Source organism: Serpula lacrymans, assembly GCF_000218685.1.
Source record: "Serpula lacrymans var. lacrymans S7.9 unplaced genomic scaffold SERLAscaffold_9, whole genome shotgun sequence".
NCBI lineage: Eukaryota > Fungi > Basidiomycota > Agaricomycetes > Boletales > Serpulaceae > Serpula > Serpula lacrymans.
Window position 1 is genome coordinate 38,922 of NW_006763298.1, and position 23,571 is coordinate 62,492.

Below are 23,571 nucleotides of genomic sequence, written 5' to 3' on the forward strand. Positions count from 1 at the left end.
AAGAGTACTCTCTCGTTGTTGGGCTTCGTGAACCCATGATGATCTGAATCAGAGAACCTGATGTTTAGCAAAAGAGCGATGACGTCGGCGGCGAACCTCTGGTGACCTGACAAAGGAGGCAAGAGATCATCCAAAGCATTAAAAAAAATCGCAATGGGCTCAGATAATACATCTTCCTGTTCTTGCCGGTGTGGCTTGTGTTCATGTTTCCAGTGGTGTCGTCGAAACCAGAGAAATTCAGGATCGGATCCTCGGAAGCCCGACATATCGAGCCTGCAGGGATTTGACATGATCGTTACGAGTGGTACAGTGCTACAGTATGAGAGCTTATACACCCACCATCGCATTCCAATACTAGGATGAGCCGCTTGATCTGCAGTTGTTCAGAGATGACGAAGACAACAAACACGTATTCTGCAAGAGAAGGCTCCACACCTTGGTCAATGGCGATGTAACACCGTCCAAGACCGCTACTGACTTTGATGCCTACATTGTTGACGAAGCCAACATGCGACTCAAAGAGATCATGGAGCGGCCGGACCCAAGAACCCTGACACTTGAAGAAGAAGGAGCAGGGCATTGTAAGCATGCGTGCGATCCCACCAAATCCCAGCGGCAAAATCAAGATGGTCTTTTCATTGATCGTCAAGTTGTGTTCGGCCTTTCCACCGCATCATCCCGGGCAAGACAAGATTATCCATTTCCTTGAGACGCTGAGAGCCCTGCTGGAGCACCAGTTCCCCGATGGCGTTCCTGCAGAAGACCACGATGATCATGACCAGACTCGAATGACCATATTATGGTCGTTCGGAGGAAACTGGATGGCCTTGGCTGAAGTGTTCCACATGGAAGCATACGGAGTGTTTTATTTGTTTGTCGACAGTAGTGAACCATGCTGACTTAAATCTTTTGGCAAATAGAATATTCGTATCTATTCTGACATCGAGACTCCTGGGAGCGAAAGTCAATTTCGCTGGTGCAGCTGGCAATTTTCCATCGCGCATTACCACTTCAGGCTTCATAAACTGCGGGTTTCTTTGGGCGATATTTTACCCTTCAGCGACAACTATCCTGAATTGGAGAAGCGCAAGGTCGGCGGAGCGAACAGAATTGGCGGAGATGTGGTTGCGGGAGCGCAGTGGATTATATGACCATATAAAGGCCATTTCGTGTACTAGCAATGCAAAAAGGGGGAGAAGATGGATGGGACGTCCTGGGACAATGAATAAGGGAGAGATGGAAGCTGTGGAAGGATCAAATTGTGTTTGTCGCTGGGATTAGAAAGGTCAAATCAGGACTAGCCGTCTTTGGTGCTGCTTACGTATGCGCGCTTACGTTCAAGTCTAACGGTGACAGGAATCCCAAGTTGATAGTGAAGTATTTGCATATACTTCTGGACACAGAATGGTACGATGGAAGTTCGCTGCACTCGCATGTAGTATCTATGCTGGCTCCGTTATGGCCTCGTCCAGAGAACGAGAACGGTTTGACGAAGACCTCCACATTCGGCCTCTTCGCGACGGAAAAGTAGCTTCAACGTTCTCTTTCACCACCTTGCTACAAGATGCTAGCCCAAGGGATCCATTGAGCCTAGCATACGACGACGAATGTATGTGAAAACTCCACTTACGCCATTCGTCTTCTCATTACAAAGGGCTACCTACGCAGCTCAGCACTACACGCTCTTCCCTCTGGCGCTCGGGCAGATACTTCGCACTTACGCGATTACAGAGCTGCACTTGGCTCTCAATGCTGGGAAATGGAGATACGAGTCTTGGGGATTCCCCGAAGAACCGGGAGTAGGGACTGGTGCAGAGCTGTGGGCATGGATGGGAGACGGAGCTTCAACCACGTAAGTAACGACTCATTAACATGGCACCTACCATAGCTTGATCCTCCTGCCACTGCAGAATTGACGAACGCTGGCAGGGGCTTCGTAATGCTCTTGCCGGTTTATTCTGTGCTTCCCTGGGGTCCATGGACGACCAGCGTACCACTTCACCATTCTTGACATTCACCCCAGAAGGCTCTTTGCCTAATGCAACTCTTCCTTATCGACTGCGACATGCTACTCTACCTTCAGAACACGTATGTACAGAGAATCTCACGCCCTTCCTCAAACTTCTCCCCTGCAAGTCGTTGTCTGGTCTCGCCCGATTGCTAAACCCACACCGTTTATTTGACGCCGATTGGCATGGCATGAGCGTTCACGTTACATGGCGTGAAGGCCAGGGTGTAGAAGTCCGCTTGATTTTTCAGACCGTCATCGACCCCATTCGTAATTCTGGTGGCAAAAGACGAGGTGCGTGATTTGTTGCGGTACAATGCACTTACTAACAACTATTATATGCGCGTTAAAGACTGGTCATTTGAGTCGCTTTTTGGTCGAGTCGTTGAAAACAGGTGTCCCGTTGCTACTACCAGCCGCGTTCGAATCCAGTTGCCTAGCGAAGAGACGTATGCCATCTTGCCAGATCCTACAAGTAACGCTGACAACATTGCTACATATGATACATCAGTTGGTCGGTGCTCGTCGATCGCCTTAAAAACTTTGTTTGACGATTAGTTTGTAGGGCAGGACCCCTTAGATGTCTCGATGCGATGGCCAGAAGAATATGCCTTCCAGTATCGTTCGTAAATCTTACCGTACTTCTCAATTCTGTCATTTCTGACTAGAAATTACAGCCCTAGATCTCCCTGAGATTCCTCTTACCCCTCTCACCCTGCAACGAACCCTGATAGGGTCCAGTCAGGCCCAAGGCCAGCTGTCAATAGTTATCCAAAACACCCTATCATCCCAAATTCAGACCATCTATCTCGAGACGATGCCATGGCTCGTGCAGTTATATATTCACACACTTCAAATACACTGCAACGGTGTTCAGCGAAGTAAGTTATTTCCCGCTAGTAATATGTATACTGACGAGTCTGATGAGTTTCGACAGACGACCTGATCTCCAATCTGTCATATACTCCATCCGTACCCCACGCTAGGCCTGCCATACTGCAATCAGTTCTGACGTTGCCACCCAAAAGCACGCTGCGGCTTACCTTCGATATCACAAAGTCGTTTTTGCGGTACACTGAGCATCCACCTGACGCTCAACGAGGCTGGGACTTACCTCCAGCTGTCTTTGTGCCTATCATCAGCGTTGGAAACAGATCAGACGTCCTTCCTAGGCTATACACTCCTACTCTACTCGTGGACCTAGCGACGCCAGATTTCAGTATGCCTTACAACGTGATCATACTCAGCTGTACTCTTATGACACTGATCTTCGGAAGTATCTTCAATCTGCTTACAAGAAAATTCGTCATAGTTGACTTGAAGCAGGGCAAGGAGCAGAAAGGTAGTTGATTGCGTTTGTACAACCACATATATCAATACTGTTCTATAGAATAGACAATCGCAAATCATGTTCGCTCTATATGCGAGACAACAATTATGAGCATATAAAATAGGAGTCGTATACATAATCATAATCCGACCGATTAACGAACGCTCTACTAGAAAACCAATGTACAGTATGTGGCCCAAGCTTGTGGCCATCAGCATCTATCTAATTTTATCATAATACCCTACGAATCACATACCGTCAAAAACAATTTTATAGCGGCATAAACCACTCACCTCGTATGTAAAAGCCTAGAACAGAGTATCATCATCTTCAATGGACCGGTAGCCCGCTTTGACCTGCATCTGCTTCATGCGTGAATGCACTTCTTGCCATCGATCAAATATGATAGAACCGCCATGGATGAACATCATGTCCAGCCTCGGGAAGATGTCGAACAGGAATTCGGCAACATCCGAAGGATTCTGGATATCCGAGTCACCCACGTTAAGAGTTTTCAAGTTGTGATTGACAGGCCCTGCCCCGAGTTTGTGCTCCGCTGTTCGCTCTACGGATGTGGCATCCATTGTGATATGCAACGAATATAGATTTGGGCAGCTTGAGACCAGAGGTAAGATGCCTTGTAGGGTGACCTTCCTCGTAGAGCTCCATGGAAACCTGGAGAACGTGAAATCTTCGAGGTCCGGCCACGACATCGCCGCATCACTAAGGAAATCGTCGTCCAAGTCGTACAGCCCGAGGTTCATGAACTTTATAGTCTTGAGTTTGTTGAATTGGAGTAACGGTCGGAAAACGGAGCTATTGAAGATGAAAGGGGCATCGCCGCTGAAGCTCGATTGCATGTTGTGCCGTACGCAGATAGATCGAAGGGTGGAGGGAACGCGACTGCTTTGTCTCAGAGCGTTTAAGAAGTCGGCTACACGTGAAGCGGACTGTTGTTCATCGACCATAACCGTGATTTCTTCCAAGTAATCAGACTGTATGAGGTTGAATAGTGAGGTGCATGGTAGTAGCGTATCTGTATGGAATTTAATCCGACGTAAAGTGGAGAAAACGCCGTGGCTTCCGTGAACGTCCAACCCTTCTACGAATTTGTCGATATCGAAGCTGACCTTCAAAGACAAAGACAAGTCCTGGAAGAATCGCAGTGATGAGAGCTCACGTATTGATCGCGTGGACATAGATAGGAAGCGGTTCACGGTTAGCTCCCGAAGGTAAGGGAGGTTAGCCGTAGTTAACGACAGCACCACCTGGTGAGAGCGAAAACACGACGACAGGCAAAGTTGCTCGATATTTGGAGCTTTTCGGGGAATTTGTTCAATCAGAGCGTCGATCTCACATTCGTCCACTTCCTGGGGGATGTGGAAAGAAAGATATGTGAGCTTGGGACTCAGAAACGGAGAGATATAGCGGAAAAAGTCGGCGACTGAACGGTAACCAGATATGGAGGTGAACGTCAGGCGAGAGAGGCTTGGAAGAAGGCTTGGCATATCACAATTTTCCAGGAGGGAGTGTAAAATATCGACGTTTATTTTTGGGAGGAGACGTTGGATTCGGGGCAGGCCAGGATTGTTAGCACCGAGGTGTTTTATGCGGGGCGCATTGGCCATAATCCTGTTCCAGTCAGAACGAACTGGAGTCCTTTTGAAGAACTACAGTATCCATGATCCGTTAATGGATAGAACTGTTTGACGCGAATATAGTTCAGACGTACGATGATATTATCTTCTCCAACCCCCCACAAGTCCTCAGGCGCGCACATGATGAGAGGTCCGAGCGAGCGCTGTGTACGCCAAAGAATTTCCAGAGCAGGCTCTTGAAACCTGCGGCAAGTTCTTGCTAACGCAGCAACATCTCTTGTTCCCCGTTTATCGTCCTCGTAGACGAGCTCGATGATGCGTATGAGCATCTCGGTTACGAGAAGACAAGGGTGCATAGTGCTGGATATCGAACTGTGTATATGAAGAGTATTTTACACCTGGTTTTCCTTTTTTTGTTCGTGTGCAAGTGGAGTTCGTCCAAACGTCACAGCAAATTTAACTGGGTTTTGAATCCCGCAGGTATCCCAGGCCTCTCCGATCGTTCCTGCACGCGCCGATGGCCCTGGACCGTCAAGGCTTAAGCGGACTACAGCCCAACTCCTATACTGACATCTTTAGATGATGGTTTTCGTTCAGATCAGCCCTCTGCACGCACGAATGTTTTGATACCGGGATCTAGCGTCCAAGGTCTTCTTACCATAGGTTCGGACAGTGAACCTGTCACGGTGGCTGTCACTGTGGCCACAGCCTGAGTATGATTTGTTTGTGGCTTTGAACTTGAACAAGCTTCTTAGTAGAGGTACAGGTTTCTGGATGCATCGATACATGAGTACAGTCTTATGATGCTTTTACTTGTTGCATGAATCTGTGTTCACTGTTCTATCCTGCCTTTCAAGTTGACGTCGTGATTAAAGGTGTGCTTTTTGATGATTCTCATTTCTACTATTGATCTGAGTCTACATAGTACAGGATAGCCGAAGAATGGAAAGTGCTGTCTTATCTGCTCTCAGCATGCATCTTCTGTTCAGGCTCCAGGACCAAGAAGAAGATTACTATACACATCCTTGAGTGAAAAATTGAAAATTTCAGAGGAATGCGCTGTAAATATCTTACTGGAAGATGAGAAGGACCGGTATTGTACCCACCTAATCATGTTTTTTTCCCTGTCCTGTCTCGAGTATATACCACCCCCCATGGTACTCACCTCGCTGTTGGATTATCTCACCTCCATGGAATCACACTAGATGTCATGTAAGTCTTCAGCAATCTACTGATGAACGCCGATCATCGCTTCACAGGGACTCTGAAGATGGCATATAGACTCAGCGCTTACCTTAGCTTCACGACTGCGCGCAAGCTCGCCCGACACCTTGGCATCGACATAGACCAGAACGAGGACGACGACATTAATTGGGACAGCGAACTGCGGCCCTTTAAACACTGGCCCTACGCCACTGGACGATTCATTTCAAGGCTGCATGTTCATTTCCTTCTTCCATCCCATTTGAGAGCATGGACTGTGGTGACCGCGGAGAGAGCAAAGGGGGAAGAAGGCTTGACTATTCGTAAGAGTGCTGGGTGTCTGCCCGAGGGACAAGGTACAGCGGCTCAAACAGTCCCTACCCTGGAGACTGGGATGAAGTATAAGAGTGAGCATGAGTGCTTTCATCTCGACTGCAAGGGTTTCTGCTTGTGTTTGAAGAAGTAAATCAAAATTTTCCAGTGGCCAATTCTGCGTATAGTTGTCACCGTTCATCTTAAATCCGACAGATTTCCTCACAGGAATTCGAACAAGGTTATTTACTGGGTGGAGGAAAAAGATCAAACTTCGACAGGGAAAACGAGCCACCAGGGCGGATTGAACTCTGAATCTTCGCATTTCTTTTCATTCACGTTGCAGTAAGCAAGCTTTATCCGTGTTACTATAGAAGTCGCAGACTGAGAAAGACAGCATTAATGTGAGTACCAGATCGTGGCATGGAAGTCCAGCATTTCGTGGCAAAGTAAGCCATCAGTTAGGTACATGTCGCAGTCATCATCAGTCATGCTGTCTGTCTGCCAATGGCGGCGGCGACGAGCATGACTGAAGTTGGCATGCAGTCGCATCTGTTCTAACCTAGTGCTAACTAGACTATACAGAATACACCCCTCGACATTTTCGTAATACTTACGGTTGATTGCAGCTCAACTGATTATGGTCACAATTGTGCGACTTTTATGACCAAGGAGTGAAGCTTCATCTCTAGCATTTTTTATCAGAAGTTCCATTACAAGATACCAATTAAATATGGCCTCGGTTCAAATCATGTTTCTTACAGTGTTTTAGAGGTACTAGTGTATGGGGGCTGATTAGCACAACTGATAAGATAAGATAAGATAAGATAAGCAGGCCGACGGGATATTTTTCAGAGCACCTGGTGAAGATCTTGCGTCCAAAAGTGTTGGGATGCTTACTGACTCAGCTGGTGTGAACACAGCTACAACTGTGACTAGTTTATAATCCTCGCTTGCGCACGATTTCTGTTACGCCTTCATCATGCCTCTTCCACCGCCCCTCAACTTTCCCGCATGGCTGCAGAACAACTCGCATCTCTTGCAGCCTCCCGTCAACAATTTCTGTCTGTATAAAGGGGGCGACTATATCGTCATGGCTGTAGGTGGACCGAACGAAAGGAAGGACTATCATGTGAATGAAACAGAGGTTCGTCTGTGGCCTACAGTTTCAGAACTATCACGATTGACGGGGGCTTTGGATCCACAATAGGAGTGGTTTTATCAGTACAAAGGGGGCATGCTTCTGCGTGTTGTTGATGATGGCGTATTCAAAGATATTAGAATCGAGGAGGGAGAGATGTTCCTGCTGCCTGGTGAGTTGTTACAATTCTAATAGATCTAGTTATTGGTTCATTTGCGTGGTTTATCAAACATTTGCAATGACAGGTAACACTCCTCACAATCCGGTAAGATTCGCGGACACTATAGGTATTGTCATTGAAAGAGTCAGACCCGAAGCAGCCATTGGTAAGTACAAATTCGGAACCTGCTGGAGTGACCATTTAATGCGATGTTTTTCCCATAGACCGCCTCCGGTGGTACTGTCGTGAATCTGTGCACACTGAGCCGACCATCATACACGAAGACAGTTTCCACGTCACAGATCTGGGAACTCAACTCAAGCCCCTCATCCAACGCTGGATGAGCGATGAAGAAGTGAGGAAGTGCAAGAGTTGTGGGGTGGTTTCAAGTCCTAAATGATCACGATAACTGGCGTGACAGAAACTGAGTTAATTATCGGTATGAGGTGTATTTGTATGAGCTATTCTTGCTTGCCTGCCTCCTGATATTGATTGGATTTACTCAAAGAAGATAACATCTTACACAGATTGCGAGAGTAAATTCAAAGTTGATAAAGATATTGATCTCACCATGGCTAGTGTCTAAACCAAGCCGCGGTTCTACAGTTTGAGCTTAACAGAGGCATTTTGTCTGTTGATTAATTCTGCTGTGGTTTGATATCCACTGGTCGTGAACATCCGAGCTGCAGAGAACTTGTAAGCCGTGGTTACTACGTGAAGACTGAATGTACCACAACACTAACTACAGCCCGAGCTTGCTGTATGATGTCAAAGGCTTATCATTCTTTCATGCTGCTAACGATGCATACGAGGAAGCCGTTCGATTGCTTTTAGCGATGAATGATTGCACATCAACTCGAAATTCTTCTGTAGTTGCACACCACTCTCACGCACAATGTATTAGGGAAAGTAGACGTTGTTCGACTACTCTTGGCCAGGGACGATCGGTATGCACCCCCGAAACTATAGTGGCTTAACTCTACTCTCATTTACAGTCGAGTGGAAGAGTGTGGAGATCGTTCGAAACTTGCTAGCAAGGCAAGATGTGGATATAAACTCGGAAGGCGATTGTGGTCGCTCATCACTCTAGAAATGATATCGGCGTAAATTTTCAAGTTGTAAACGTGACTCACCGCTGCACTGCGCAGTTTCGTTACGGACACCAGGACATCGCTTACTTGTTTCACGGGACTATACTGCACTCGACTTGAAGAACGCAGTAGGACATACTCCACTTCATTGCGTCGTAATCGTTCACGACAATCATGGACAGGGTGCAACCTAGTGTACAAGAGAGACTGTGGCACAGCTTCTTCTGTCGCGTGACGACATTGATGTGGAATTGGAGGGTGAGGATGGCCTAACGGCACTGATGCTTGCATGATCTGTGGATGCTGTAGACTTGGTGAGCCTAATTGGAGAATATATTGCCAAGTCGAGTCATATAGAGGTAGGAATAGCTCGAGCAAAAGTGATGGAATAGAACATTTAGGCGCTGTTGTCCTTCGAGCGACGTGTCAGAAGCTTCAGGTTATCATACCGCCCTGTACGAGATGTAGGAAACCACAGGATAATACAATGTTATGGTATGTGAGTACTGACAATGGTAAGTCTCAACATGGGTCGACATTATCCTTCGAATGGACTAACTTGTGTCTATTATCCTCCCGTAACGTTCACTGGCATGCTTCAGCTGTTGTTTTGTTGGGATATGTAGTTCACTTTTGAACGTTCCATGAGTTATTCTCGGGCGTTTTGCGACATTTCCATCACCCTGAAGCTTTTGGCTTGTTGATAATTGACTGCATGGTGTCATAAACAGACTGACCTATCAAGACAAATGTGGTGTACCTACTGGACATGTTCAGCGAACCACACCCGTACTCCCCTAAAGCTCATGCATCGATAATTTTCTCCTTAGGGCACTTTCTCTATTCGGCGCAGCCTTATCTCTCTCCTTTTTTTTCTTTCTGGGAAACATTAGTTCAATATGTTATCAGTGAACTGCGTGGAAGATAAATATCGTGAAACGCACCCGTTACAGAGATTATTGGATGAAGGAAAACACTGTCGTTGTTGGCTGATATGGGGCTTGGGTCGTCTGATAATATTTTCACGCATATAATGACGCTAGTCCCTACTTGACTAAGGCCAGTGTGTATTATTCCTCTAAAAAATTTGGTCGGGACACCTGACTTTGACAAGCCAATACGTCATGCCATCAGAAACACGATCAATGGAACAAACTTGACAGAGACCAAACAAGACAACCTTTTCAGGAGATAGTCTTGTAGAGTGATCATGGCCAGACTACGGGCAGAAGTCGCAGGGGTTTAGGGCGATGCTGCTGAAATAAGGCGTTGCCACCAAATACGTACGGCGTGGACCAAAGAGAATCCTAGAACACGGTTCAAATGATGAGTCCTTGATAACTCAGAATAGCTGATAACTACGACGTACCTGCAAAACGGCGTAGACGATAGTAAAGAAGCATCATCATTATCAAGTGCTCCTAAAACGGGGTTCCAACCCACTTGTTGAGATTCGCCACTAGTTCAGGCGTTTGCCGTTCCCAGAAAGTTGTATCTCTGGGAACTTTAGTGGAAATACTAGGAATAAATGGGGCGGATAAAATCTGGCGTTCTATGTGAGCCCGTATAAGTGCTGAAGTCACTGTTCCTGTCATTCACGAATGACTGCACGACACCCTTAGTTGGAGTATCGTTGACTGAAGTAGTTAGACTGGTCAAAATCTTTTACCAGCAGCTTTTCTGATTGCGAAACCCTTTCTTGAGAACGATGCCAAGTATGACCGAAGGCCCTGAATCTCAACGACAGAAGAGAAGGTAGGTTAGGAGAGGTGCATTGAAATAATAATGGGGAACCAACCTCAAAATCTGGGAATACAAAACATATAGTACAATGGTCGCATCAAACCAGATAGATATATCTGCATATACCGATACTGAACTGGATACCGTAGTATGAATATTTCATGATTGCTGTACCACCATCATTAACGGGTGGGATCAGAAACGCAAGGCAGAGTCCCACGGCTAGCAACAGAAGTACCTCTAGCTTCGCTACACCTTGAGGATCACTGACGATGTTCTGATAACACAAAGGAGTAGAAGTATCTCGATTCGCAGAACTGGAAAAAATGTCATCGGTGCCGAGTGAGCGCTTGCCTTTCGGATACACTTTGAAGAACTTACAGTACAGTATAGGTTTGTCCGCTTATTTGTATGTCGCATCAGAAAATGTGCATACATGCCTTATCTGAAGAGTTAGCATGATGGAAGCTATAATCATTATTTGTTATTGCAAACTTTTGGAAAGTGACTTGAAGGACGGTGCTACTACGCTCAGAGAAACAGAGACAGTAACTTGAAAGTGGAATCATTTGGTTACGATTACCACGAAGACATGGGGAAATTCGAAGAAGGGCTTACGGAGAAGTTGGATGATGATTTGGTCAAGAAAAGCTAGCACATTTCTCCGCGGCCTAAGCTCCGAAACTCCGATGGATGTTAGTACGAACGTCCGACTACAAGCTACGACTTGTCTGATATTCCGCTTGGAGATATCCTACCGAACGCGACCTAGCTTTGGAGTGCAATGATGAATTACACTGTATCATGAAGGTATTGTCAGTCTGAACTACTCAAGTGTCAATGTTGAATATGACTTGCAGGAATAGCAATTCTGCACACGCTCTATTCCCTACCCTCGGAACCGAGGTGCTAGCAGTATCTTCCCTCTTGAAGTCTCTTGAAGCTGGCTTCAGCAAATCCGAAACCTCCCCACTAATTACATTTCCGCCCAAACCTTGTAATATCATGCCGAAGCATCCTTAAACCTTCCTTCTCTTCGACCATAGTATCATTCTCATCTCTTACGTTCTTTACCTCAGCTTCTCAACGTGCATACTAACTCCGTAGTCCATGCTGCCAAAGTCTGCCTTAGTATCTAACTCCGTCCGTAGCTGGCCTATATAACCCTATCCTTTCACCACTCTGAATTTCACTCAGCTCCTACCTAAGATTCGCTAGCTCATTTCGCGCTCAAATTTTCAGTATCCAAATCATGCGTGTACTCTCCATCTTTACCACCATCGCTTTGAGCGCCATTAGCTGCCGCGCTGTCGCTGTCGATGTCTCCATCTCTTCACAAGGGCTGGCCGTCCCGTCGGTCGGTCTCGATAACACTTCCGTGGAAGAAACCCCTGAGTCCAAGTTAACTATCCGTTCTGAGGAATGCCTTGCTATTCCGATTCTGGAAAATGCTTTTTCCAGTATAAAGCCCTTAGCTCAGCAGCTCAGTACGTCCAACGTTCATTCACCTGGAAAACGCCTCCTGCAAGCAGCTATGTTGTTTGTCTAGTTGCGGCTTTCTCCTATTGTCACTTTTTATTTTTTATATGATAAACTCAAGTTTGTTTGTAGCTGTAGCAACGACCGGTCTTGATGGGATTACGTCGCTGCAGGATATCGTCTCAACCATCAGTCATATCACCACCGAAATAAGTCAGACTACCGAGGCAATCAAAGGCCTTCCGAGCGACTCTGCGCTATCATGCCATGACATCACATCGACTCTCTCGTCTCTCCTGCAGGTAATTATATGACCCATTGATGATCCATGCATAGGCTAATGTCCACTTTCTCGCAGACTTTACTCAACGTCGTTACTTCGCTTCCTTCCATAGCTGCTCAGCCGGGTCTTGCTTCGTCCCTGACTGCTTTGTTGTATGTTCTTGCCCCCTTTTCTCATTGCTGTAACAATGGTATTGAAGCATATATTTGCTTCAGGAATGACGTCAAAAACGTTCTGCAGGTTTTACCTAGCGTTGATGAGACGCTCGCAGATGTGGTCCGCACCGCCACTCAACTCATCAACTTTCTTCTCAACTTAGTGGGAAGCCTCACTGGAAGCCTGTAAATTCCGACCGAAAAGTACCGGTACGCGTTGGAACAATTTTGAGTCCTGTCGTTTCTTGGTGATTAGTATATACGTGATACTTCTTGATTGGATGATCATTGCGGTCATGAATCACACGATAGAGCAGTGATTGTGGTGTCTTCGCTTTTTTTGTTATCGTGGTATATAGCCGTGACTATTCTTCGTAAAACTGAGATAGAATCTGCATAGTTCAAATGATTGGTGGCTGTCATCGCGTTTATCAGACGCGATAGACCACGTGACTCGAAAATGAGCATTGGCACTCTTGCTTTCAATCATGATGTGCCGGTGACATCTACTACTAGTACAAACGTTCATGCCAGTGTATACTGGGCATGCAACTGGCAAGTTGTTCGAGTGCAACACGATAACGTGTAAAGCATAGTCTTGGTGCGGATAATCTTGACGACACATCGTGCTATTGCGCAGGTCCACAACTGGGTAATGCATGGAGGCTGACAAAAACGTGACACCCCTTTGACCTACTTAAACCTGTTTCACCATAGCTCAGAGCTCCACTTCCGTCTAGTCGTCTTGTTTCGTTCGACCAACTCACTGTATATACTCATCTACTGTCAAACACGCTTGCGAATCCCCCACTGGCACATACCAGTTAACGACGCTCCAAGCCTCAGCCTTTTCACTCCAAAATGATGCACTACAAACCACGAACCAGCTTCATCTCCGACATTCCCTTCATCGTCACTGCACTTAACACCACCAGACTCCCCCTCAAAGCATTACCTCCTCCCCCGCCTCACAAGCCGTCCCAGGCGTCCTTCAGAGTCCCTATGAGACTTTCGAGCTCTTCGCGCCAAGCAGCTCCCCTGTCGCGGCCTGGACTCAAGCTCAAGCCACTTATCCTGGTTGAGCGTCTTCGCAGGGGGTTGACTGCGTTCCCGCTACCCACTGCAAATGAGTTGCCTCGCGTGATGACGGAGCTCTCTCGACAGACCGCGCCTAGATGAATGGTTCAGGATGCATCATATTATATCCTCACGCTATTGGACGAATACGAGGATTTTGCAGTGCTACCATTGACTGTAGCCCTCCGCATTTCTAATAACTCTTAACGGGACGATCACGATCAAGGAAGGACCTTTTATTCTCGACCTCAACGATATTTATTTACACATCAGCAGTGCCAGACATAGGCGAAGAAATCGCTGTATTGAATAGCACACGAAGTGGATCGTCTCCCCTGATTCATCTTGTATCTTATACTCGAACAACTACTGTAAGGCCGCTTTTACTATACAACACAAAACCCGTAGTGCATACAGTGCATACTGTTTTGGAGTCTAAATTTTATAATCAATGGTATAAGCATAATACAGCTGCGATTTCTTTCATTGTGCTGACATGACCACGCGATAGATAGATGAATACATAAATTTTGCTGCTTTGAGCGTTTTGTTACTTCCTCATAATCACCCTACTCCAGAATCCATTCATCCCCGCTCTTTTTGATGCCCACTGGTCTCTTTTCATCTAGACTGATGCGGCCAGCATTGAGGATCGCAGTCGTCAAAACAGTGTTCGCAATGGTCGGGTAGCCGTGACCATCGTAATCCGAGGACTTGGCGGTACCAGCATTGACTTCACGGGATGCATCAATGAATGTTTCTATCGATGTATAACCGTATCCTCGTTGACCATCGAAGTGACCAGTCTCTGACGGAGAGTATTTCATGCTATTGTCTCTGTTAAGTAAAAGAACTCGAAGAAAAAGAATTGACGTACTAGAAGGGGTTGTACCATGTTTTGCCAGTATCATCCACAGTGATATCATAACCACGATGTGCTTGGTCTACGTTGATGTCACCCTAGCAAACAGTTAACTTTTCACCGCCAAATAGGCATTCGAGACTACTAACCTTTTCGCCCATGTAGTACCAGTGTTGAGCAGAATGTACTCCAGATTTGAGAGGTGCAGTCCATGATGCCGTGTACACGGCGGTACCCTTATGCTTTGGACTCTTCAAAGACTGCCAATCGACAAGGAGAGTGATCGTGTCCTCTGTTTGAGGTACACAGTTGTATGGCTCGCTTGTTGCAATTCCAGTTGCGGCACTTGCAACGACACGAGTCGGTACAGCCTTGTCTTGCAGGATCCAACAGCAAATATCGATATGATGCGATGACAGATAGTAGCTATATCAGTCGAGATGTGGATCAGGATACCAGAAAATGTGTAATGGGAATTTGGTTACTCGCCTAATGTCAGAATCCTTGCCAGCCCAAGCCCGGAAAGTTTCCAGTTGACTTTTCGGTTGACTCATCCAAGCATTGAAGAAATTGAACTCGCCGAGCGTTGCGGCGCGAGCTTTAGCGTCACTGTAGACTGGATCGAAACGTTTGTGATGCTCGACGAAACAGACAACGCCTTGTTTCTTGGCAGCTGCAATCAACTCGTTGTGGTGTGACAACAGTTGGGTTGCCGGTTTCGTGACCAGTACGTGGAGGCCACGCTCGATAGCGTACATACAGATAGGAAAGTGCGTGCCTAGAGTAAAAAAAGTCAGTTTGTGGCGAGGGGGCGTATACTAAGACTGACTGTCCGGGGTGAAGACAATGACCGCGTCTCCAGGAGATAATTTGTTGATTGCTTCTTTATCTGTCGTCATATTGAGACTTTTCTCAGAGAACAGTTATATTAAGAAAAAACATACAAGCCTCTGGGTCTACCTTCCCCTGCTTGGGGAACTCCTCGAATCTAATGGTGTTAATGATCATGAACGCGCAAAGGCTAATTGAGCTTACGAAGTGTCCATGTCCTTATAAGCATTCCCAATCTTGTCCTGTAGATGCTCGCGAATCGCAGGGAACTTTGACCCGTTGACTCCGACCATGCCCAGATTACCGACCTAAACACAGCCCCTACAAGTTGAGTAGACCATCGCATGACATAATTTTATAGCGACAGACCTTGCCTAGACGTCTGAGATCAAACATAGTGAGACCGACGACCTTTTGTGATAAATTATGAGCATGTCTTTGTACAGTAATGGCGATACGCCTACTCCGATCTATAAAGGAAATTCTAGTTATTGAGTATGCAGAGCACCCCGTACAAAGTCAATACTCACTTTTTTGTCAGACGTAGATGCTCCAGATCCAGTCCACCCAGTAGTGTACTCTCCCTGGCAGCCACCACAGACCGTTAAATTGAGGCTATATATGACCTAGTACTGTAGCTACTTACAGTTCCACCTGCAAGAACCATTAGCTCGGATATCGTGTCCCCATAGCTCAACCGGACTTACACATCAAGACATTGAGTTTGGTGAGATTCGACATATTACGATCCTAATGGGCTGAGAACTAACGGGAAGACGGTAGGGACGGAATGAGCTGCGAGAGTCTGCAAGAATACTTCGACCTTGATCATTATAAGAGATAGAGGGGTTCTTGCGGACCGAGCCGGACCGAGTTCGCCGTGGTAGCGGCCCTCCGCGCCAATTTTCCGAAGATGTCCGGGGACCGGAAAAGTTGATACTACTGCATTTTGGACTTGGAAGATATTGAGAGGGCCAGGGCTGTCATTCATCATCGATATCCGAAGTGGAGTGTATGAAAAAATACAGTCGCAGCTTTCACATTTCAACCGAAGACAAAAACATAAATATCTTGACTGACCAACATTCATATTCCGAGTGAGCATCAGTACATGTGTCAGTTCGACAACAAGCATTACTCCCACCACCATACACTAGCAAAACTGAACCCACCAGAGTGCCCCCATTAACTGTCTATAAGGCTCTAGTCGAGATATGGGACGTGGTTGTATCTTAATGTTGAGATAACACAGCGCTCCTTCATCTTGTTTGAATCCTGTTCGTAGATAGGACCAGAAGTTCTCACTCTTCAATCATTCGTGATTGTACTGCCTAATCCTATATCATAACAGATATTCGACTCACGCGAGTGCTCGAGTACCTGTAGCTGTAGGAAGGAATGTAGCGTCGAATGTGCGACGATAGAGCGAAAGTGTGCAGATACAACGACAGATGTTGAGCCTGGGATTGCATAGATGAACGAGCCAGTATCATTTTGGAGAGCGTAGGTCATCCGGACCGATAACCTGGTTATTTTGTGAGTAGATAGACACAAATACCTGGCATTCGCGAACACATATTTTTCTATGGGAAATGATAAACAGGTAGGTCAAACGGTAACACTCACAGCTCAGAGCATCCTGTAATTGATTCGAACACCCAGAGCACTGTCTATACAAAAGTTAACTCAGATAGCAATTGACATGTCGTGTGTAAGATACGATTCACGGATTTTCTGCGATAACAACGAAGTACTGCTCCTGGAATTGATCAAGAAACTGAGATTCAGAACATCAACACGGCCCGCGCGTGTTCGCGATTGTAGGTTGCGAAAAATTCGACGTTAATTTCCGTCATAACGCTGGGCTCAGAGGGGGTCTTCATCCGTCGAATTGCTCCAGCCACTAAACATGCCATTGAAGTACGATAGCATTCACAATTACTGAACGCAGTCAATAGATCAGCTATGCAGACAAGTTGAAAGTGCAAGCTTATGAGAAGGAATGTGGTCAACAGAAGAGTTCGAAACTTCGAACAATAGAATTGGGAAGAACGGTCACAAAATGTCACAGTGAACCCCTTTTATGCTCGAACTTGAACTTTTGTTCGTTGGAGTGATCGACATCATGGTAATAGTATTGGAGCATTTTCTGTCATAACTCTATAGAAACACTATATATTGTGTCTCCATTTATATATAGAAACCTGCCAGGGCTCTACACAACTCGACATTCTGCTAATTTAGAACTTATGGCCAGCCTCTCCATTGCGCGTGCCTATCAGCATTTCTTCGAAACACATCCCAATCGCACTCTAGCCGTCACAGGTGGTGTTCTTAACGCTTTAGGAGATGTAGTCGCACAGATTTCGCAAAATTTTGTGAGTAGCGGTTGTCCTTATTACAATATTCTCAGCTTACCGTGGTTTTGATATAGGTCAGCTTGGGAGAACATGAACAACGTCCAGGTTTTGACCCCGTACGAACTTTACGTTTCTTTTGCTTTGGGTTTGGTCTAAGTGAGTGTCGAGTACTATTTGTTCTGTACAAACCTTGAATCCTTTGTCGGCGAGGCCCCCTACTCGGTCGCTGGAACCTTTTCCTCGAACACCGGTTTCCTCTGCGAGCACGGCGTGGGCTCAGAAAAGTCAGCTTCAAGGCACTTACGAAGCGAGTCGCGGCTGACCAGCTGTTAATGTGAGTCTGTCATCTGTGTTACACCATGGGGCTTACCTGACTTGAAACAGGGCGCCATTAGGTGTAAGTACTATCACGCTTGGAAGATTATACACGAACTATAACATGGCCTCACAGCTCTTCGCATTTGTCGGCTCGATGGGAGTTATGGAAGGCAGAAGCCCTGCACAGATACAGGAAAAATATATGGATATGTATCGGCCGGCTCTCATGGCTAATTGGCAGGTGTGGCCCCTTGCTCAAGTATGCGTGCTCTTCATTCACCCTTTCGTCCTTGTCATATTGATGCCTCTAATATTTTAGATGATCAACTTTCGATACATGCCTTTGCCCTACAGAGTACCCTTCCAAGCAACGTGCGGTGTCTTTTGGACGCTCTACCTTTCAATTTTGAATTCTAGGTAACTGTATTGGATCATAGCTTAATACAAGTTATACTGACTTTCTCTCAGGGAGGACGAAAAGCAGGATAAAGAACACTCAATCAAGAAATAATTGGTTAGAGATTTTATAGAGTTACTCTCCCCTCCATCATCTTCTGTTACCTTCAGTTCCTGATAATTTCCAACTTATAGTAGCTGTATTATCTAGTCTTTCATCGTCGTTAGAGTTAAATCTAGAATGCATGTAGTCAGATGTAGTCATGTAGCTTTTGTTTATGAAACTACGCGGCGGATGTTTACCCCAAGGTTTTTACCTTGTAACTTGCAATTGCAATTCTTGGAATCGTTTCATGCAAACTCATTGATGGCTTCAATAGTAGAGTCTCTACTTCCACACATTTGTTTCACTGCATTTAGTCTCTGGACAAAATACATAGCAAAGCTTTCACAGTCGCCCACCATACGCAGACTGTACTACCCGTCAAACTGATTTTTGTTCGTTTTCGAGGCTGCCACTTCGTTTCTTCTCATTTCACAACATCATCGATCGAGTTATATAACGACCTCACTGGGCTCAAGGACTATGGGCATGGCTTGATGACTGGGTAGGAACGGCCCACTCGGATTGACTTCTATACATATATAAACTGCGAAAAAGCGACCATTTCTTCAGTACGTTTCTTATGATATGTCACGGTTTTCTCTTGTTCTAAACTTGCAATTATAACAGTAAAATCCCATCAGGAATGATCCACCATCTTAAGCACGACATATCTTACGAAGGTTAGATCAACTTGGCAATGCCCCTTGTGACACAAGAGCTTCGACATATCATAATTGTGTTATAAAAGGGAGCTCATGGCGCCTATACATACTTATCCTGTTTCTCGCCTACTCGCTACTGAATAGCCATGTCTCCCAATTCTCGAATCTGGTTCGGTGAGTGCATTACTTGTTATCGCAGAAATTTCTCATCTAAGTTATCCCAAAAAAAGTCACGGGTGCTTCGTCTGGGTTTGGAAGGTCGATAACTGAGCTATTACTGAAGCGGGGAGATAACGTCGTTGCCACTCTACGAAAACCTGAAGCGCTATCGGATCTCTCAGCACGATATTCAGCTGATAGGCTTGTGCTCGCAAAGCTCGACGTTACCAAACGTGATGAGGTGGTGGCAGCATTTGCTAAGGCAAAGGAGGCGTTTGGAAGGATTGATGTCGTATTCAACAATGCCGGGCAGTATGTTGTAGGAGAGGTAGAAGATCTAAGTGAAGAGATCGGTCGTCATTTGTTTGATGTCAATTTCTGGGGCGCGGTCAATGTCACAAAGGAGGCTGTCCGGTTCTTCCGAGAAGAGAACAAACCTATCGGGGGTAGGCTCCTGCAAGTATCCTCAAGGATGGGTATTGTCGGTTGTCCTTCTTCAGGCTATTATGTCGCTTCGTAAGTGGGTCAACACTTCAATTAGCCATTCGCTGAAGTGTATGTCAACCGATACAGGAAGTTTGGTAAATATTCGCAAATGTATGATAACCGCAATTAACTATTTCCTTCCAGCCTTGGAGGGCCTCAGTGAATCACTGATAAAAGAGCTGGAACCCCAGTGGAATATCAAAGTGTGTATTTATTCGCTTTATTTTATCATATATCACACTAAAATCGTCGCAGGTCACGATCGTCGAGCCAGGTCCCTTCCGTACGAAAATTGTGCAAGAGAATTTGCGTGAAGAACCTCAGCATCCTGCATACTCCAAACCTGAGTCGGGTAGCTCGCGGTTCCGGGCCTTCGTTCACTCCAGCACCTTTGGTGGAGATGCTGATAAGTTCGTGGCGGCCGTAGTGAGGCTGGTAGACGCTGATGAAGCTCCTGTGAGGCTTCCGTTACACAAGAACACTATTGTATCTGTAAGGGAGAAGGCACAGAGTCTCAATGATGATGCAGACAGATATGCTTCCTGGTCGGATGACTTGTATTTTGACTAAATGTTTGGCCCACTAGCCTGCAATGAAATTGTTATCATGTTATCGTCTGACTTCGGACATTACGAACTCATATCCCAGGCTGTCCAAGTCTAATTCTAATCCTGTCCTCCACCAGCTGGGCTGAATTTGTAGACATCCAGGGTCATGTAGGGCTCATCTACCCACCCTTGGTGTCACCTTCGGGGTGTTCCCATACATTGTCAGATAGGGTTTTTATATAGGGGCAAACCTATCTAAGAGTTGAGTCGAAAGAAGTCTCCCCTTACAGTATATCCCGGACTCCAAACCAGTCAACCATACAGTATGTGTAATGCTATATCCTAGTGCTTGTTACAATTGACATACCAGCACCTACTTACGCTTCACTTTTTGTACTTTTACTTTTTATTTTCCAAGTCACATGACTGATCATGTGACCATTTACTTTACTTTACATTTTCAGACTTTTTATAAAGTCACATGACCAATCATGTGACACATCACCTGACCAGTGTCTAGGCTCACCATGTGACTGGTCACATGCTAAACATTGGACTTTTAAACTTTATGTACAACTGTACAGTACCTCATGTATTTTAATATGTATACAGGAGCAATACATGGGGAAGGACTCAGTGAGTCCTCCTGTTGTCTAGCACAACTAACTTGTTGAAACCTAAGGGGTGATCCCTTCCTTCTCTCTTCTCTTATGCTTGTCTGAGTTGTGCGCTAGAGTAAGAAACTCTTGGTCATTACAGTGCTTGATTATATAATTATCCAAAGATACCTGGCATATAGCCAAAATCACTACCAGAGCCTCTTCAGGGGCTTACTCTACTCTTTGTATGTTCTTTGAGAACCTCTGTGGCCAAAAGGCAGTAACAATGGACCTGGTGTTACCAAATCTGGCCATGCTCTGGCACCAACCGAAGCACCTCCAGAAACCAGAACAACGGTAATGCTGCAATGAGGCGTCACCTTGCTGACACAGTGGAATATCAAGCTCTGATTGGTTAATTTTTACATTTCAGCAATGTACCAATATTCACCAAAATTTTATGTATCCAGTGGCATGTTGGTTAGTACTGAAGCATGGCCAGATTTGGTACCACCAGGTCCATTGTGGCTGCTTTTTGGCCCTGTCAGACATCCTTTCATGCACATTGTGAAATTGAATTTTTTTATGTAACAGTCACATTGGTTCTGGTGGGAATGAATGTAACAACTAAAGTTTTACACTCTAGTGCACAGCTAACACAAGCAAAGAAAGATGATGGTGAAAGAAGAGGAGTTGGTAGACTGTAACAAGTAGCAACCAAAGTTTGAATACTTTTGTGACAATACCAACAATATTCTATCTTGGGGCACTGGAGCACAACCATCAAAAGCTTCAACTCAAAGGAATGGTGGTGTAACCTATGAAAGGAGGGAGGTTGTCTTCACTAATGTTGGTATACACTAGGAGAGGACTTGCAGTCCTTCCCCATGTATTGCTCCAGTATATATACTACAATATATGAGGTACTGTGCAGTTGTAAATAAAGTTTAAAGTCCAATGTCTAGCATATGACCTGAGTCTAGACATTGGTCAGGTGATGTGTTATGTAATCAGTCATGTGACTATGAAAAGTCCAAAATGTAAAGTAAAGTGAACGGTCATGTGATCAGTCATGTGACTTGAAAAGTGAAAAGTAAAAGTACAAAAAGTGAAGTGTAAGTAGGTGCTGGTATATCAATTGTAACAGCTTTAGCACATATTGAAGGTAAGCAAGCAAGGATGAATGGGGGAGAGGATAATCTCCCTTAGGTAGGACCAAGTTAATTATGGGTAAATAACAGGAGAACTCACTGAGGAGTCTCCTTGATCTATTGAGGTATTTATACAAGTACAGGCTTTTTGTATATATTGTACTATACAGTTGATAGAAATGGTGGCTGATGATGTCATAGGGCACAGCCTGTGTGACTAGCTCCACTTTGTGGGAGGTTGTATCTAAAAATAAAAAAGCAGCACAGTGCAAGAAAGTGAAGATACAAGTGGAGTTTTGAAAGTAAAGAAAAATGCTGTATGGCACAATAGTTTAAAAAAAAGTTAAAGTGGAGACTGAAAGTTGGAAGTCGAAAAATTGTGTATTGTAACACTACCCCCTTTTAAGGCTTGACTTCCAGGCTAGACAAAGTACTGGAGGTAGTAGTTAGATTTTTGGGCATTGGTTGAAAAAGGTCCAGGCTGATCTATGTGCTGTCCCAGCAGCAGACCTTGTAGGGATTTACACAGCTAATATTGACCGTGGGTACTACCCTCATTTGTTTTGGGAGTTTTAGCTCCACCACATTGAGCTTGACTTTGTCAGAACTGTGATCTTCAGAGGAGCGAGATTGGATTACGGGGATGAGATGGGGAGCAGAGCAGAGTATGAGGGAATTGACTGAGCTTGTGCGCTAGGCCCTTCTGCGGACCTTGATCCCTAACTTAACAGAGTGATTGGGTGAGAGTAGAGGATAAAAAGGTGGAATGGAGTAAAGGTCCTTTGGAGAAGGGCCAAAAAACTTAGAAGGAGACTTGTATATGTCAGGCAATGAATATGAAACTATATAACAACAATCAATGCCTGGCCAAGTCCTTGATGAAAGGCGGTGGATCGGAGTATGAGAGCTGAAGAGTATCGGTATAGGCATGAATCCAAACTAATATTGAACTAAAGAACAATACATGGAATATCTACTCCTTATATACTGAATAGTAGCGGTCAGGCCAGAAAGAGAGGAAAGTACAAGAGTTGTGACAACACCAACAAGACACAGTCTTGGGGCACTGGAGCACAATGAAAACAACACTCAAAAGAAGAGGAAGGGGTGGGAGTGGTTACCCATTAGGTTTCAACAAGTTAGTTGTTGGTAGACAACAGGAGGACTCGCTGAGTCCTTCACCATGTATTGCTCCTGTATATGGTACTATACAGTTGTAAATAGAGTTTAAAGTCCGATGTTTAACATGTGACCGGTCACATGATGAGTCTAGACATTGGTCAGGTGTTGTGTCAAATGACTGGTCATGTGACTTATGAAAAAGTCAAAAATGTAAAGTAAAGTAAATGGTCACATGACTGGTTATGTGACTTGGAAAAATAAAAGTAAAAGTACAAAAAAGTAAGTGTAAGTAGGTACTGGTATGTTAATTGTAACAAGAGTGGCCTGACTAAATGGTTAACCAATAAGAAAAAAAGGGAAGTGGTCTGATCTATTGTATTACTAATCTATG

General features: G+C 45.3%; 10 protein-coding genes across 10 annotated transcripts; 7 read left to right on the forward strand and 3 right to left on the reverse strand.

The window, feature by feature from the left end:
* Nucleotides 1-788: 788 nt before the first annotated feature.
* SERLADRAFT_450458 (uncharacterized protein) lies at nucleotides 789-1,316 on the forward strand (the record flags this gene model as incomplete). The annotated part of the gene is made up of 2 exons (XM_007319872.1): nucleotides 789-860; nucleotides 921-1,316. The coding sequence occupies 2 exons, from the start codon at nucleotides 789-791 to the stop codon at nucleotides 1,149-1,151; spliced, it is 303 nt and encodes a 100-aa protein (XP_007319934.1).
* Nucleotides 1,317-1,458: 142 nt separating this feature from the next.
* Nucleotides 1,459-3,358, forward strand: SERLADRAFT_409299 (uncharacterized protein; the record flags this gene model as incomplete). Its single annotated transcript, XM_007319873.1, has 7 exons — nucleotides 1,459-1,609; nucleotides 1,669-1,852; nucleotides 1,911-2,302; nucleotides 2,361-2,522; nucleotides 2,574-2,630; nucleotides 2,677-2,889; nucleotides 2,946-3,358. The coding sequence occupies 7 exons, from the start codon at nucleotides 1,459-1,461 to the stop codon at nucleotides 3,356-3,358; spliced, it is 1,572 nt and encodes a 523-aa protein (XP_007319935.1).
* Nucleotides 3,359-3,646: 288 nt separating this feature from the next.
* SERLADRAFT_409300 (uncharacterized protein) lies at nucleotides 3,647-5,292 on the reverse strand (the record flags this gene model as incomplete). The annotated part of the gene is made up of 2 exons (XM_007319874.1): nucleotides 3,647-5,008; nucleotides 5,071-5,292. 2 exons carry the CDS (start codon nucleotides 5,290-5,292, stop codon nucleotides 3,647-3,649), a joined length of 1,584 nt encoding a protein of 527 aa, XP_007319936.1.
* A 766-nt stretch (nucleotides 5,293-6,058) lies between these two features.
* SERLADRAFT_471014 (uncharacterized protein) lies at nucleotides 6,059-6,461 on the forward strand (the record flags this gene model as incomplete). Its single annotated transcript, XM_007319875.1, has 1 exon — nucleotides 6,059-6,461. A coding segment is annotated over one exon (291 nt), but the record flags the coding sequence as incomplete, so codon positions are not given.
* An 865-nt stretch (nucleotides 6,462-7,326) lies between these two features.
* Nucleotides 7,327-8,312, forward strand: SERLADRAFT_471015 (uncharacterized protein; the record flags this gene model as incomplete). The annotated part of the gene is made up of 4 exons (XM_007319876.1): nucleotides 7,327-7,598; nucleotides 7,662-7,764; nucleotides 7,838-7,918; nucleotides 7,977-8,312. 4 exons carry the CDS (start codon nucleotides 7,434-7,436, stop codon nucleotides 8,150-8,152), a joined length of 525 nt encoding a protein of 174 aa, XP_007319938.1.
* Nucleotides 8,313-11,308: 2,996 nt separating this feature from the next.
* Nucleotides 11,309-11,811, reverse strand: SERLADRAFT_471018 (uncharacterized protein; the record flags this gene model as incomplete). Its single annotated transcript, XM_007319877.1, has 2 exons — nucleotides 11,309-11,394; nucleotides 11,445-11,811. The coding sequence occupies 2 exons, from the start codon at nucleotides 11,591-11,593 to the stop codon at nucleotides 11,379-11,381; spliced, it is 165 nt and encodes a 54-aa protein (XP_007319939.1).
* A 27-nt stretch (nucleotides 11,812-11,838) lies between these two features.
* On the forward strand, nucleotides 11,839-12,693 carry SERLADRAFT_439478 (uncharacterized protein; the record flags this gene model as incomplete). Its single annotated transcript, XM_007319878.1, has 4 exons — nucleotides 11,839-12,073; nucleotides 12,198-12,367; nucleotides 12,424-12,500; nucleotides 12,564-12,693. 4 exons carry the CDS (start codon nucleotides 11,839-11,841, stop codon nucleotides 12,691-12,693), a joined length of 612 nt encoding a protein of 203 aa, XP_007319940.1.
* Nucleotides 12,694-12,972: 279 nt separating this feature from the next.
* SERLADRAFT_450462 (uncharacterized protein) lies at nucleotides 12,973-16,098 on the reverse strand (the record flags this gene model as incomplete). Its single annotated transcript, XM_007319879.1, has 12 exons — nucleotides 12,973-14,408; nucleotides 14,458-14,540; nucleotides 14,592-14,868; nucleotides 14,932-15,220; nucleotides 15,272-15,331; nucleotides 15,387-15,430; nucleotides 15,478-15,581; nucleotides 15,643-15,684; nucleotides 15,738-15,743; nucleotides 15,804-15,857; nucleotides 15,920-15,927; nucleotides 15,981-16,098. 12 exons carry the CDS (start codon nucleotides 16,012-16,014, stop codon nucleotides 14,150-14,152), a joined length of 1,260 nt encoding a protein of 419 aa, XP_007319941.1.
* Nucleotides 16,099-17,345: 1,247 nt separating this feature from the next.
* Nucleotides 17,346-18,803, forward strand: SERLADRAFT_393206 (uncharacterized protein; the record flags this gene model as incomplete). Its single annotated transcript, XM_007319880.1, has 7 exons — nucleotides 17,346-17,651; nucleotides 17,708-17,789; nucleotides 17,844-17,967; nucleotides 18,018-18,030; nucleotides 18,085-18,210; nucleotides 18,271-18,368; nucleotides 18,420-18,803. 7 exons carry the CDS (start codon nucleotides 17,523-17,525, stop codon nucleotides 18,460-18,462), a joined length of 615 nt encoding a protein of 204 aa, XP_007319942.1.
* A 458-nt stretch (nucleotides 18,804-19,261) lies between these two features.
* SERLADRAFT_439482 (uncharacterized protein) lies at nucleotides 19,262-20,330 on the forward strand (the record flags this gene model as incomplete). The annotated part of the gene is made up of 5 exons (XM_007319881.1): nucleotides 19,262-19,289; nucleotides 19,346-19,790; nucleotides 19,848-19,855; nucleotides 19,905-19,963; nucleotides 20,016-20,330. 5 exons carry the CDS (start codon nucleotides 19,262-19,264, stop codon nucleotides 20,328-20,330), a joined length of 855 nt encoding a protein of 284 aa, XP_007319943.1.
* Nucleotides 20,331-23,571: the final 3,241 nt, after the last annotated feature.